At 30.9% G+C, this 17,202-nt stretch overlaps 1 protein-coding gene across 1 annotated transcript in view; it reads right to left on the reverse strand.

The window, feature by feature from the left end:
* Positions 1-10,906: 10,906 nt before the first annotated feature.
* The window catches only part of LOC148274375 (limbic system-associated membrane protein-like), a 168,763-nt gene continuing 162,467 nt past the window's right edge, over positions 10,907-17,202 (reverse strand). Inside the window, exons 6-8 of the mRNA XM_088237206.1 lie at positions 16,267-16,404; positions 11,893-12,042; positions 10,907-10,965 (exon numbers count right to left, since the gene is read on the reverse strand). Of these exons, the coding sequence (XP_088093332.1) occupies positions 10,907-10,965; positions 11,893-12,042; positions 16,267-16,404 (347 nt within the window). The remainder of the gene's footprint in view (positions 10,966-11,892; positions 12,043-16,266; positions 16,405-17,202) is intronic.

Consider the following 17,202-nt stretch of genomic DNA (forward strand, 5'->3'; position numbering starts at 1 on the left):
TATACGGACAGTTTTTGCATGCTTTCATGACACAGTCGTTTTTCTTTTCTAAAGGTTTCGAATTAAATGTTAAGGTCCTGTCAAAACCCGGCCGGCGGTTAAAGAATGACTAAATTAGCGTTGAGCATGAGTTGAGTGCAACACGTATTCCGGTATTTTCTCCATGGATTATGGCACTAGAGTAGTGATTTTCGCGCAATTTTGATTTAAGCACGACGAGGACTCTTATTTAATCACATGAGGAGAAAGAGCGAAAATCGAACCCTTATTACGAATATTCGTAATAAATAGCTCAAAAAATACCAAAATAAATAACGTGTGACCTTATTTACGACAAAAATTTTGTTTAACCAGCTGGTAGCAGGCAAGCCAACGTTTGGGCAGGACAACATCTGTCGGGTCCGCTAGTTGTACACACATATACATATATATATATATATATATATTTTGTACGTATATTGTATAGATTTATATGTATATTGTTAAATTGTAGTTATCTGATACTCTTTATTATAATAAACTTCTTAAACGCTATTTATCTAAGGAAGCTTTTTTGTGTTTTTCTTGTTGTTGTTGTCATTGTACTATCATTGACATTGTACTGTCTTTTTTGGTTTTGTTGTTTTGATTAAAAACTATTAAACATAAAAAGAAACTGTTATGCGATCACTTTACAGTGTAACATTCACCATGCTGCCTACTGTTTACGATGTCTACACCTATACGATTTTCAGAAATTGTATTTCTTGTAAAAGTAGGGATCCTTTAACATTTCATACATGATAAATATAGCGCAGGAAATTGGTAAAATAAACCACAGTAGGGAACAAAATGCCGAACACTCCTCTAGTGGAACGGAAGTTGGCAGTAGTCAACAGGCCGGCTTCTCTTGAAGAGTTTTAAGTGGTTTTCTCTCCACGTGAGCAAATGGAGAGGTTCCTGATTAGCCCACATTAATATATCCCTCCTGATCCCAATAGTTTAGATAAATTTTAAGATGTTTAATTGCAGAAAAATCCACTTTGTGAAATATAAACCTTGTATATTATAAGCAAGGTAAATAATAAAGCAACTCCCATAAAAAATATAAAAAATACTTTAACATTATTTTATGCTTTCTCATAAGCAATATTTTTTGTTTTATGTTTGCAGTCCCTTATAATTCCTTTATCTCGGTTGACATATAATTATATTAACATATTACAACAGAGATGAAGAACATTTAAGAGAAGGTAATATGGAAGTCTAGGCATCTACAGGGCTTATGACCTGTCAATGGCTGGTTTAAGTGGCCACTTTACACACTGTGTAACAAAGTACTGTAACAAAGTACTAAGTGTAAAAAAGTTATTGCCATCTTTTCTGTTAATATATTGGTCACAAACATGTTCGATTTCTCGCTGGTTGTTTTTTTTTTACCATTAAAAATGAAGAATTAAAGTAACATCCCGACGTCCTGTAGGAACTGTCTATTCCATATTTTTTCAAACCCGTTGGGTATTCAACTTTAAGCGTATCCGGTGTTTACTGATGAAGTGAATGTTAAATTTTTTAATTTACACATTTGAAATAAAATAAACCCACTTGATCCTTTGCCACACCGGAAATATGCGAAAAGTTGGAATTATCGGATTTGACTTGGAAAAAAACGATGAATTTTTTATATATATCCAATGGAAAACATTAGATTGCGAATAATTTTATCAGTCTATCAGTTATAGAATAAGACAGATAAAAAAAGTGTAAATATCGTTTATTAAGCTTGATACTACTTACAATACAAGAAACAAATGTTCGTTGAACTAAGTTGGTTTTTATTGTGTTCGAAATAAGGAAAACACATATTACTTTTTTAAAAATTATATCTGACAAATATTTTCCCCGACTAACTTGCGGAGTGAATTCTGTCGGTCCAATTTTTTGACACTTTTTCCAACAAATTTCCAAAAGAATGCTTGTTATATTGGATTCCAACGTTTCAAAAGTTGTCCATAGGGGCTATGAAAATCATCTAATGGCATTAAATCACAGGATCGTGGAGGCCAATAATTAAAAGGATCATTTCTAGAAATAATGCAATCGCCAAACTTGTCACGCAGTAAGTTCATGGTTTCACAAAGACCCATATACGATTGGCGAACTAAACACTGGGTTTTAAAGTGAATTTCCACAATTTGGAAACGTTGTTCTAGTGTAAGGCATTCCATTATTAGTTTGAGTATTTTTATAGAGTACAAATAAAAATAAAATTGAATGCTATTATCAGTATGACAATACTACCAAGCGAAAGTTCTATCACGACAAAGATAAAATAATCAATAAATTCAAAAGGAATATTCTGTTAGATATTGATTTAAACAATGCCATATTTCATATTCACTAGACTGTAGACAGACACCTGAAGCGCGAAATCATCTGGTCACCGATTGGTGTACTATTTGACATATTTTTAGTTGGAAATTAAACCAGAGGCTCCATGAATGGCAGCCAATCGAGCTAACCACTGCTTTAAGCTGTTGACTTATTAAAATTAGGTGGGAAAATAAATAAACAATAATTTTATGTTGTATTGAAAGCTTTCTATTATTATTGTATTATTCTTTATTGTTTTCTAACACATTATTACCTAGATATAATTATAATATAAAATATAATAGGAACCTCTACGATCTTGTCATTTTTCACACATTTTCATATCTTTAATAATAATTTGTATACATGACACTGTACACAAATTGAAAATGAATATTTACTAAAGATCTTTTTTTTTTTTCCAAAACCCTAACGGCGTAAGACAGCAAGATAGCTCTTAATTTCTTTTTAAGGGTTTCTCGATCGTAACCCAGTCTCATTTGGTTTGATCAGAAAAAAAATATGCGCTCAGACAATTTTAAACACAGGATGTAGAAAATCACGGAAAATAAAGTTGATGTTAAATGTAAATAAATAGCGAATGCAATCAGATTGTGCAAATGAAATTCTAGGATAAAAGTATTATTTCAGAAACCAGTTAATTTAACAAAAAAACTGATTATTCGTAATATTACAATAAAGTGCTTTGACTATTTTGGTAGAACTTATTTATAAATTTTTGTAGTGGCCTGAATATAAAAGCTCCACTTAAATGACAAAGAAGAAGACCTGAAATAATGTGTGCGAATTGAACAAATAATACAAATGTGTGTATATAATTATTAATGAGTTGATGAAAAGCTCATCAAGTAAACACATGTTTTTAGATGCATTTTTTCTATTTGACTTGTTTCATCATCATCATCATTCCCTTTCCGTACCTGATGGTGCATAGGTCACTGAATTGGTACACCAATCGCAGCGTATCTTGACCATTTTTTGTTACATGAAGCTAAGGTGATCAGTCTTAAGCTTCAGGTACCAGTCTAGAGACTATGAAATATTTTAGGGTGAAAACACCCCTATAAATAAATATTTCATATCAACCACATCGGGAATCGAACCCGAGACCTCTTGCATGGTAGGCAAATGCGCAGACCATTACACCACGATGCCGACTAATGAAAATCCTATAAAATCTTGACATTCTAGACACACAAGTGTAATTTTACCTTACAAAAATGCATGTTAGGATTAATCCAATAAATGTAATAGGAAGGGAATGACATGGTTTCTTTTTAAGAACGTTTTCTGCATTTGGTTAAGTAGAAAAATAGTAAATGAACTCTAACTAAAAAGTGCTTAAAAAACAAGCATAATTAATAATTGTGGATATGATCGAACAATTAAAAATAATATTCCTAAGATTTTTCATTCAACATAGTTAACATGAACAGTTTTTACCTAAAAGAAAACGGTTGAAAAATATAATAGTTTTTTCTGTTAATTCAATATTTGGCAAAAAATATGTATTTTAAGTAGAATTATTTCTAATATTATACACTTGCCATACACTTTGAAACAAAAAATGTATGTTATGAAAATTGCTGCTTTAAGCCATTTGTTTTATATTTTTAATCATTTAATATTTACATTACTTCAACATTTGGTCAGTTTTTGTTATTTTAAACCATAAAGCGTAACTTATCAACTAATAGAATTAAAAATATTTGTCTTTTATTCATATCTTCAGAATTAATTATATTACTCATTGATTTATTAAGGAAACAAAATACAAGTGACACTTAAATCTGTAACAAACAGTGACCGGTTTCATCGCTTTCGCGACATCTCCGATACTGGTACCTTTGTTTTAAAATTAAATGTATTTAAACAAAAACAGTAAGTATATTATAATAATGATTGAATTGAAATATTTTTGTCCTTTTTACATGGTGTTTCTGGGTAAATACAATAGCTTTTAAAATGTAGTTTTTATTAGTTACCTTGATCAACAATTCTTAGAATTTGCGTGTTTTAGTGAGTTTACATATACTGTTGTGGCTTTTCTTTTATAATAAAATATATCACTCGCGAAATTAATGAAAACAGTCACCGGTTACTCAATGATTTGAGTATCACCCGTATTTTATTTTTATAATAAATTATAATGAACTTCTACGAAGAATTTTTACATACAAACTGTTTGACCATGAATAAAAGTACAATTTTTATCTAAAAATATCTAAATGAACACTGTCCTAGAAGCTTTGTACCCACCATTAAAAAGAGAAAACACAGATAAATATGATTAATTTCTATCAAAATGAAATAAAATGAATTCACAAGAGAATAAAATGAAACAATCATAGTTTGACAAAGTTATTAAAATGTTTTATTATGACGAGGAAGCAAAAATAGCAAATGAAACTTTCTAGTGCTTTTATAAATAATGTAACGATTTAAAAAACCTTTGTTTTATTAAATTTGTATGAACACGTGATATTTTGTTTAAACAAGTAAAAATAATCATTCGGTAATAGCGGTAATTAGAAAACATAGCATCGGAAAGTAGATTCGCTTTCAAAAAGCCATTTCAACGCCACCTTCAATATTTATATTTTATTATTTAACATTACGTTGATGTATGCACACGAAAACACAAATTCAATTTGAAAAACGTCTTTATAATTTAATTTTGTTAAAAAAAGGAACTCTTATATCTAGAAGTATTATTTCTAATTTATTCAATGTTTTGATATGTTCAATCATGTACTTCAAACTCACAACGCCATTTAAAAATACTAAAATATAAGATATATGTAATTTTTTCGTACATACTCACTGACTATAATGTAAGCAGTTGTTGAGAATCTCAATTGACAATAATACTATATAGTTTAATTAGTAAGTTTATATACATAAACACCTCGAAGACTAATTTTAGTATTGAACTGAACTATTTAATTCATAATTTTATTTTAATAACATAGGAACATAATTATATATTTGTATATTATATTATAATGACAACTGTCCTGAAACATAACTGATTTAAGAAATTTTGTTTGATTTATGTATTAGAGCAGGTTTTATTTTATGGTAGAAAAATTGCACATGTAAAAATCAACATTATTTACTAGGAAGTACAACGATCTCCATTTAAAAAGTTCAACCAAACTCATTGATTAAATCTGATTTATTATATAATGGTTTGATTGAAACATATTCAAAATTATCAATTAATCTAGATTTTTTTCATGAATTGCTTGACAAGCTTCAATATAAAGTCTTACGAAAAAACCCGTACAAAAAATATCAATAATAAAATAGCATAGACTTTAAATACAAGACAAATAACAATTCTTTCTGAGAAATAAAATCAGGACCCAGGACGAGTGTTTTCTTGGTAAAATGATTAAAAGGAAATTGAGTGAAGATTACTTTGCCTCGTGGCTGCTTATTTGTATGTTTGCCCAACATGTCTGAGCTTCAGGTTTCAATTCCTTATGCTTGCTTATGACGGCCTTAACTTCTGAACGGGTTAATTTACAATCCCAACATTTTAGAGAGCATTAAATAATATGTACCGAGCAACTATTTAGGAGCTAGGCAACACTGATCATTTGTTCTTTCAAAATGCGGGACAGATTTACCGTTTTTGATGCCTGTGTGGAGAGTGATTGGTTTATTGAACCGGGAGAGGTGGATTTTTTCCATGCTGGGATTACCAGTATTAGACTTTTCCTCTCTAACAATGAACCATAATGTGTATTAGTGACTTATTCGTCTTTGTTTACTATTGTTTTTATGGACTATATGTTTGACCTTCAATATATTGTGTTTGTTTTAAAAACAGGTTTTTTGAATTACCTAATAATATCATTTATGTACATTGTAATTTGCAGTAGTGCTGTATTGTACATTTAGATACATTCCTGGCATATTGACGAAAAATTTGATAGAGCACTTTTTGATTCCACTATTTGGTAGTCTCTGGACTGGCGCCTGAAGAATGATCATCTTGCCATAATGTACAAAAATAAACCATCACACCGCTTACTCATAGTCATAGGGGTGACAGAGATGATAGAATGCCATATCACTCTGTATTTGCATACAGACCTCGTTTCTTTTACATTCATAAATCTTTTCATGCCTTCGCGCCGATTATTACGACTTTTGACATGTCCATTTTAAAGTGTTTGTTGGATTTGGTTATGCTCGGTCTTTCTCGTTTTCTGCCTCCATCAACATTCGCTTCGTAAAACTTTTTAGATATTCTTTCGCCGTTCATTCACTCTACATGTCCGAACCAGCGCAAAACTCCTTTCTTGGTTCCGTCAAATTTCAAAATTGTTTAAGCAATAATGTTCTCAATTTTCGGGTTCGAACTGTCAGTAGGGTCGAAGTGAGTCACATCTTGCTGGAGGGTGTGATTTTATATAATGCTGCGAACGCCCAGTTGCATTCCACCGGCAACACTACTGACGTTCACGTCGCAAATCCCGGGCAGTGGGATCACACTTGTAACGGTATGATCACAGCAGATAACGAGAGGATGGAAAGCGAGTTTCTCGCGCTTTCAAGGGAAGGTAACCCCGACAGAAAAATCCACCGGAAAAAGTAACGGGAAACCACTCTGGTCATCTTTTCCCAGGAATCACTAATCACTGTGGTAAGTACAATAAGTAAGCAGTTATCCTGGCTGCGGAATATTAGAGTCGCGCAAGACCGAGATGTTTTTACTGTAGTGATTGCCAACGTCGGAGTCGGGGGTAACTGACAAGGAAAGACCAGAAGAAGAAGCACACAGTTTTACCACGCATTCCTTTAGATGCATTTCAACATCATTCACCCTACTTTCATTCTTGTTTTTCCGATTCCGTACTTCGCTTCGAAACATAATGGTTGGCTCCAGAACTCCACTGTGTATGGCTGATTTCGCTTCCTGCGGGAATTTTTTTATATTTTTCAATTTGAAATCGATTTATTTATAAACCCTTACGGATAGAATTATTTGAAAAATAAATTGTCTTTTTCAAAATTCAAGTTATATTTAAATTTATTGCAACAGAAAGGAAAAACATTATTGAGAAGGGAATATGGAATTCTAGGTATTTACAGGGCTTATGACCTGTAATTAGCTGGTTTAAGTGGTCACTTTACACACTGTGTAAGATTCACCCTTCTGCCCATGTTTAAACATCCACATTTCCTCAACTCTTCCATCTGTTGACTTTTGTGAAGTAAAGGAGCTGAAACACTTATGTGGGTGAGATTCATCCGGCTGAACCAAATCACCTACTAGGCAACGCCTGAAAACAATTTTCCAATTTATATGCTTCTTCTTTTACCAGGTAGTTAATACAACAATGTTTAAGTATGTCCAAATGCTTGCAGACTGGCTGGATTTCTTCCTTAGGGAGTTATTCATGTTTAAATTTATTGAAACAGAGAAGAAAAATATTATTAAGAAGGGAATATGGAAATCTAGGCATTTATAGGCTTATGACCTGTCATTGCTGTTGCAATAAATAAAAACATGAATAACTCCCTAGGGAGGAAATCCAGCCAGTCTGCAAGCAAATGCTTTTTTGCAAACAATTTTTGAGTATGTCCAAATGGACATACTCAAAAATTGTCAAATTATATAGTCAATGATAATATTTTTGACATCTTTTGTAAAGGTTGTCGGAGTCTTTTTAGTTTTGTTTGGTAGTTTATTGTATAATTTCAGTCCCTAATTTATTTACTATTGTTTTAAATCTTAAAATAGTGCTTACATAAACAAGGTTTATTCTGGATGTAAAGGTATTCTGGATGTTCTCTACCCCCAGAGAGTGATTAATTTGAAAAATTTTATTCTCTTAAAGTGACGAGATTTTGATTCACATAATGGCCACACTGATGATTAAACGTCAAACGGTGTATAAAACTGCCTCAAAAATGGAAATAAAACTAACACGGTTTGGTCAATTCAGCTAAATTAAGTGTTTTGGGTAATGTTCATGTTCATGTTTGATTTCACGTGCTCATATTTTTTGACGTTTTATAACCAGTGTGGCCATTATGTGAAGCAAAGTCAGGTCACTTTAAAAGAATAAAAATTTTTCAAATAATTCACTCCCTAGGGGTAGAGAAGGTCCAGAATACCACCCCTGGTATGCATACTTCTCCGATACATCAATTTTTATACCTGTTTCAGGATAACTCCATTAACAGTGATCTCACATTTAGTCATACTTTCATTTCTTTCAAAAATCATCATTTTTCATTCATCAGAAAATCGCTTCCCCTTGCATGCATTATAGTTACCAAGAGTTCAAAGGAATTGACAGTTAAATCACCAATCTACACTCCTATTCTGAAACTTTACAGTTTTCCATCATGTAAATAATAATAATAAATACATATAATAAATCGCTGATAAGCTATGATTGGAGTACCAATGGAGTGCTCTATGCACCATTAGGTGCGGATAAAGAAATGATTGTGTTTTTTTATTTTTATTTTAAAAATACCTTTTTCTTTTTTATATTTTCAACACCTTACTAGGCACAACCCGAGTCGAGGCATTCATTTACATTATTTATATTATGCTCCCAGTTACAATGGTTGTTATCTAAATAATAGATGCATACATACATAAACGTATACATATACATACATATACACGTTTGTACATTTATAAATATTGAGAAAACTATCAAAAATATAATAGTAATAATATTAGCACAAAACGTAAGTACAGTGCAGATATTGAGCCGAGAAACAAGCCACAATTCCACCGGCCAGCTCCTAGTATTCCAACATCTGGACAAATACAAGAGTAAAATTAAACAAACAATAGCGTTATGCAGATATTTGTTTTTGTTTCTACTATGGAGATCGCTGTTTTTTTTCAGTACGAGCGTAGTAAAAATTAGCTTTATTGTAGTTAAAATGCTTATAATAAAAATACAAGGAGGCATATAGTAATAAAAAACAAGGATGCTTTGGAACTTTTAGAATTATTGGAATCATAATCTTCATCGTCCAATTCTTTTGTCCCACGTAATTTAAGATCTGGAAAAAATTATTTCACAATATTAAAAATGTTTTTAGTTAATCAAAATGTTAATAAGAAATGAAATAAGTTAATGAAGAAAATGTTTGTTTAAAAGTCAGTTGAAATTCAGAACATTAGGGTACAGTATTTTTTTAAACTTTCATCTTTAAATTAGCTCAGTAGGTCACGAGGACAAGAAAAAATTTCGTGGTATTATTTTCAAATTATTTAAATCTACCACTCTTTTGCCTTCCTCATTAAAAATATAATTAAATTTACCTTGGGAGCCTCCAAGTCCATTTCCAATGTTGTTTGATTCTAAGGCGTTTGATGTCTTGCGATTTTTTCCTGAAATTAGCAAAAGTATTTTTAGATCTGGACGAGAGAACGAGAAATTGGAATATCTTCTGGACCATTTTGACCAGCTTCAAATCATATGATTACAAACGTTATATGTATAATCTTATTCCTTTAGAATTTATCAAGGTTGTATGAAATAAATGCAACAAAAAGGTTATTCCGAAACCGGCCTTTGAGTTATGAATGTGGTAATTTTTTTGTGGTGGAGTGTGTACGTGAGTGAGATGATGTGTGTGTGTGAATTTGTGTATTTTAATAATGCAAAGTATCAATGAAGGGTTTCTCTGTATGGCACATCCACACGACACGGCAAATCCACACGACACCGTCAAATTAGGTTATTATTTTATTATGTATTTAATTTAAGCAGCCACTCCAATGTAAATCCTGCAAAAGGAAATCTAGAGGATAGACAAATGTAAGTTATACACCGTGTTTCAGGGTCAGACCGCGAAACTTAAGAGGAGCATTTCTCGAGGTAAACTTTTTAAAAATTCCAATTTTTTTTTTTGAAAAAACTTTTTTTCCACCCTACTACAAACCCCACCCTACAAAACGAATCGAGATAAAAAACGTGTTTGACCAACGAAGCGATACGCTCCAGGCGCGGAAAAAGGAAGCGGTGAGGTAGAGTAGGGGTAGGGGATTGTGGAAGGGATGCCCGTCTGAGAAATAAAAGATTTACTACATTTTCAGATTACAAAAAAACAAACAAAAAAAGAGTTTTTTAGATGTATGTTTTTTTTAAAGTTTACCACAAGGAATGTTCATCTGAAGTTTCGCGGTCTGGCCCTAAAACACCGCAAATATGGATCAAGATGCACTGGCGATGATAGAAGCGTTGAAAGCTGAAAACGTCAATTTTCAGAACGTGAATCTTTCGAAAAAAAAGTTAAATAACGATGAAAAAAATAACATTAATTATGGCGATATGTTACTTAGCAATGTGCGAATTTAAAAACAAGCCGCGAGGTTTATAAACGGATATGGATCCGGCGTGTGTGTGAATGTGGGTGTATGTGTGTGTCTAAAAGAGAGATATATATAGAGTTTGAATAATGAGTCCATGTGAATATGTGTTACAGTTAGGCCATGCGATCGGGAGTAAGTTCACAAATTTGAATCTGAATATTATAAAACGGGTCAGATACCTTTTTTTGTGTTAGGTTCAGTTGCTGATTTCTGTGTTGATCTGGTTATTGCTAAAAAATAAACGAATATTAAAATATACTTATCGTAGTTTGAAAAATCACAGATGTTAGCATTAAATTAGTTTAAAATATTTTTTTATCGAACGTGTATCGTCAGTGCTAGAACTAGTTATAAAATATTGTTTATAGGTGTGAAAGAATTACAATTAACCAATTTACGAATTCATTCATTCGACATTTCTTAGGCATCCAAATGTTTACTAACTGAGATGGATATGTTCTCATCATCTCTATGGCAGCATCATCTGCATGGCATGTGATGTTAATGACCTTATCTCCTTTAGTAGATTTACTACTTTTTTTTATTCTTAGAAGCGTTTTTTTATATATATTTATTCTGCTTGTGTAAGAAAAGGTTTTAGGCGTATATATTGTTGTACTATATTTGGTTATAAAGGTGCTAAACTTGCTTCGTTTCTTCTTTGTCAATATGTGTTATTTTCTAAATGGTAATATTATTTATGTCCCGAATTGAGTTGTTGTGACTCCTGGGAATGTAATTCAAGGTATTATACTTGTAAAATACTTTGTGTCATATGATTTATAAATAAAATAAAAAATCTTATGATTATTTTTTGTTAACATTACGAAGTAAATTTATAGCGTATTGCGATCATTTTTGCATTTTAAACATCATAACGACAAAAAATGGACTTCGGTGTTTTATTAACATATGATATTATAGCGTAGTGTGATAATTTCTGCATTTTAATCATCAAAAAGTGGACTTCTGTGTTTTATCCTCTAAGACACAGTTAATATCATAAACTTACTAAATTAATAAATAATAAAAACGAATTAAATAAGTTGGAACAGAATATAATAAAATGAACAGTCCTGCAAAAAATAATGGTAATTAGGAAAGGAAAGAAAAATAAAGATTAATTTCTGTTATTACTTAATTAAATTTGAACTTACGATAAACTTTGATAGTTCCGTCTGTATCACCGAGAGAGTTTTTGGAAACACATTTGTAGGACCCAAAATCTGAAGGGCCCATTGCTTTTATCGTAAGTTTCATATGCATTTTGTATGCATTGTCTAGTAATACTGGTTCGTATTTACCACCTGGAAAAAAAAAAAAAAATTTACCAAATAATGTACGAAATAACAAACATATAAATATTTTTTTATTCAATAGTGTTTTCAGCATGTCTGAATGTTTGCAGACAGGCTAGATTTTAATTTCTAGGGGGTTATTAAGATCTAAATTTATTATAACAGATAGGTTAAAATATTTTTGAGATGAAAGTATGGACGTATAGGCATTTACAGGGCTTATGACCTGTCATTGGCTGGTAAAAATGGCCACTTTACACACTGTGTAACATTCAGCTAGATGAACCTCACCCACATCAACAAAGGTTTTTTATCAGCTCTTTAGTTTTATTTATTTATAGTTTACACATTTACTACAGCATTTTTCATTCAATTATATAAACAATAGGTTAATTGAGTAGTAAAAATATACATACACATTTTTCAAATATACATTCATTCAAACTGCCTAACAAGGGGGAGCTTCCCTGTTCTAAGACAGTAAGTTTTGCTTCTCAAAAGTCTACAGATGGAAGAGTTAAGGAAATGTGTATGTTTAAACATAGGCAGAATGGTGAATTTTACACAATGTGCAACGTGGGCACATAAACCAGACTTCCATATTCCATTCTAAAAAAAAAAAATCCCTCTATGTTGCAATAAATTTAGAATTATTTATTTTTTCGGCATTAACTTTGTTCGACGACAAAACTAAATTATAAATAAAAATTTAACAAACACAAATAGTTTAAAAAAGTCAAGCCTATCCATAATCAGATGTACATATTGAACTTGATTTTGAATGTACAATCCTATCTTATCTGTCATCAGCATTGCGATTCTGAACGCTCTCTAGGGGATAAAGAAAGCGTTGTTAGTATGTAATTTAGACCCTAGACAGAAAGTTCAAAATCGCACTGCGAGTTTGAAATGCACAATCCTATCCATAATCAGGTGTACCTACATAAAAACTAAGTTTTAAATGTATAAATTTATATATAGGTACACTTGATGATGAATATACCTGACTATTTGAAACTAGTTAAATATGTTTAATGAACTCGTAGTGGTAAAACAAACAGTTATTTTTACTTATAATTTACGTTTAACTAACATTTCTTAAGCTAAAGGGTTGAAAAATATGCTACTCAATTAATTTTACATTACACCAGAAAAAACTGTGTCAATAAATAATACCTAATAGTAATAAAATTAAAAATTTTAAAAAAGTAAAAATATTTGGAAAAGTTTTTTATTAAATATGTACCTATGACATATAACACTTATCGATTAAATTTTACAAAATGAGACCGAATGGTTATGAAATGTATAGTTTTGATTAAATGAAAAGCATAAAAATATATTTGGCAAATAAATTATTTTATGAAAAACCGAATTAAGTTTTAGCGTTTGTGACTCCGTATTTAATACTATTATGATTCAAATCATTAATTGTAGTGCTTTCACACTTATATCGTCGGAATCGTAGAACAGCGACGGATGTGTCGAAATTCGACTTTCTTTTATATTTGATTTCGGAAAGGTTATATAAAGGCTTTAGTATCCATGTTTGAAAAATACAGAATACTGTATAACTAGCCCAAGCTTCAAATTTTATACTTTTGTACTTATTAAGTTGTGACATAAAATATAAAAAAAACCGCTCTGACGTAAAGTAGAAAAAAACACATGTGTCGTTGTTCTACGATCATGACGATATATTACGCAGACAGGGTAAAGTCGAAGTTTAAAATCGAGCCACACAGTTTGAACCCGCGCTGCCAGCGGGCGAATCCTGCAAGATATTGGACCCTCCCAAATAACAAAAATTAAGCTTAATATGATATGAACTACGCAATAAATTGAGGGAGGATCGAACCTCAGACTTCAAACGCGAAGTCCATTACACTTCCGGCTCAACTTAATTTATTCCCGATTTAACTTCACTTTTGGACTCTGGGAGGGGAAAAAGTTTATTCAATGACGTAAAACTGCGTTTAAAAGGAATGCCGGAGTGCATAAATTAGATCGTGACTTGAATTCCCCTCGAATAAGTTTTATTACACGGTGAAGAAATCGAGGCAAAGTAACTCAAAAATGTAGAGGGCTTTACAGACGTTTAATTAAAAACAAATGAACCATAGTAGAAACTGGTTTTAAGACGTTGATTTATATTCAAATAGGATGTTTGTTGTTTGCGCAAGTAATTGAAATAAAACTCATTTAACGAGTTAGGACAAAAAATCAAGTTGTGAATTCACGATGAAATGTATTTGATGAAGTAAATACATATTTTTAAAATACTGTATACATTTGATAATCACGCCACGCCCACTATCCGGACACATTGATTTAAATAATGCATTATAATGATGACATAAATTTGAATAATTATAAGTAAAAATCAGTAGTACCTACAAACATAGATAATAAAAGTTTAAAAGAACAATAACTAATTTTAATAATTAAAATGAATTGCCTAATGTTTATAAAGAACAGATAAAGATAATATATTGTATGTTTGGTTATAATTTTAGTGACGTTTTTTTTGTCTTATAATACGAAATTGTGTTAAATAATTATTACACCAATTAGCAAAAACGAAATAAATAAAACAATAGAATACAAAAAAGAATTGGCCTTTTTTGTTTTCTGGTTTGTTTTTTAGTTCAAACTTAAATATTAACATAATACATATTTAGCGTTGCTACCTCTCTCAATGGAGCAAGATGCTAGTACGTATAGAGCGAGTTCGTTTAACAATTTTAAGTATAAAATATGTCTTAAGTTCCCATTTTTTTTTTTAAATGAGAAAATAAACAAAAATCAACGAACTTAAAATTTGATACACAAACGGTGGACGATCTTTTAGAAGTAAACGTCCAGAACGGACGTAGAGAACGTGTTTTGAGGGCTATTAATAATGTTGAAAATATTATGTATTTATTAGTATTATTAAATGAAACTCATCACAATTAAAAAATCTTACATGTGAGTTCATTCAACGTTAAAATCCTGGCCTTCCCCAATGCACCCACCACTACATTACGTTGCATAACAACTAGGAAATAGCACTAACATTGTTTGAATTCTCACCGTAATTTCGTCATGGTGCTTAGAGCAATGCAATTATCAGAAATGTATTTTTTTAATGTTAAATAAACACTTTGTTTTAAGAACACTTGAATAAAACAAAGTGTTTCATTTTCTTATGTTATTCCACAAAGTTAATGCCTATTTAATAGATAATATTTTTTAAAAAAGCCATAATCTCTAAAATCTGTTAACCGCTTCGGTTGCAATAGGTCCAAAAAATTTTTTTCGTATAATGATTTTTTCATTTCATTTTTTTGCACCGCAATAGGCCAGGAGGCCCAATTACAGTGGTGAATTACATTACAGAACAACCAGGCTTGAGAAAAAACACATTTTTAATTTTTGTGTTCTCACCGGGAATCGAACTCGGAACCTTCCGTCCGTGCGCTTCAAGCGTCTTGACCACTACACCACGGAGGCCGCCAAAAAACCGGCAGGCATAAAAGAAAATAATAATAAAAAATAAAAAAAAACTATATATTATGTAGTAGGTACTTTTACAAAATAAGCTTTCGTTAGAATAACAAAGTAAAAAAAACGACGTTCTATGTAATTTTTCGTCTAACCTCATCGAATATGTTTTGTACGCAGACTGAATACACTGAATAACGAACCGGGTTGTGGTCCCGTGGTAGTATTGTGGATTCACGGACCACAGGTCCGAGGTTCAAATCCCACTCTACCACAACTCGATTTCCATTTTCCCGCATAAGTTATTTACGGCTTTTAGGAAATGGTCTGAAAATCGAAATATTTGAGTAAATGATAAAAACTAGAGTATTTCTTTTTTTTTAAAAAGGCCCAGTCGATTTAAAAGAAAGTTATTTTTGATCTTACGACGCTTTTTAAGACAAATCAAACAATACTTCACATTGACTTAATTAGTAACCGAGTGAAATTGACTCTTTTATCATTTGTCAAAACGATGTAAGTTCTTAAAATACGCATATTAATCAAACATAAAATGCGTCATTTTATCGATATCATTAACATGTTTAACATGATATGAAAAATATTGTTGATTTAGATGATGAATATGCTGTTAGCCATCGAAATATTATGATATAGAACAGCTGTTGGTTTCAAGATAAAATAACAAATATTTTAGCATTTAATTGTACGGTAAATAATAATTAATCACATTGATTGATGGCTTACCTTGCGGAACGATTTCACCCTTCTCCCTGGTCCAGTAATTTATAGATTTAGGATAAGCTTCCGAATGACATTCCAAAGTCAATGATAGTCCTTCCACTGCTCCAACCAACTGATTCTGTATCCAAATCATTGGAGGAACTATTTGGAAAATAACATCAGTTAGCAGAAGTATTCAACAATTTTAAAATTCAATCTTTGAAATGTTGGCAAGAACAATATCCATGAGTGTCTACCCGATCAGCAGTTTATATATGAATAAACAATAATACTAAAATAACATGTAATTGTGAGAGATATGTACAATTGTATACATTTTCATTAAAAAAAATACTATTTTAGTCTTTATTAAATAAATATACTCATATTAAAACAATATTATTTTACATAATAAAACGTAAAGTTATTGGTGAACCGAGTTATAATAAAATAATTTTCAAACCCTCAAATTATAATAGTTTCATTTTGATTTGTGATTCATATAGCTAACTTTAATGTGACCATTTTCTCTGATTTTTTTAAAACATCAAATTATTGGAATTTCACCATCGTTTTGTTATATTTTTTTACGTATAAAGTAAAATTTATTTTAAATTATTTATATTATGCCCATTATGTTCCGGAATTCATTGGAATGATTTTATTTATAATAATGAACATTGTTTTTTTATACAACGTAAGTTTAATGATCGATATACTAACTTAAGACGTTATTATTATCTATGTTTGTCTATTAAAACCTTTTTTTATTTAGTCTAAAAATAGTACAAACATAATATTATATATGAATGTCCTAATATTAACTTATATCTTATTATCACTTAAATATAAACTAATAAAAAATATTTCTAAACAATATACGTACACTTAAAAAAAAGAACTTCTTGTAACTTTAACTCGAATACAATAACTTTTTAAGAGCTAACTTATCTGCAACAC

This window comes from Micrasema longulum, unplaced genomic scaffold (genome assembly GCF_059751315.1).
Source record: "Micrasema longulum isolate JH-2025_06_02 unplaced genomic scaffold, ASM5975131v1 h1tg001666l, whole genome shotgun sequence".
In the NCBI taxonomy this organism is placed as follows: Eukaryota; Metazoa; Arthropoda; class Insecta; order Trichoptera; family Brachycentridae; genus Micrasema; species Micrasema longulum.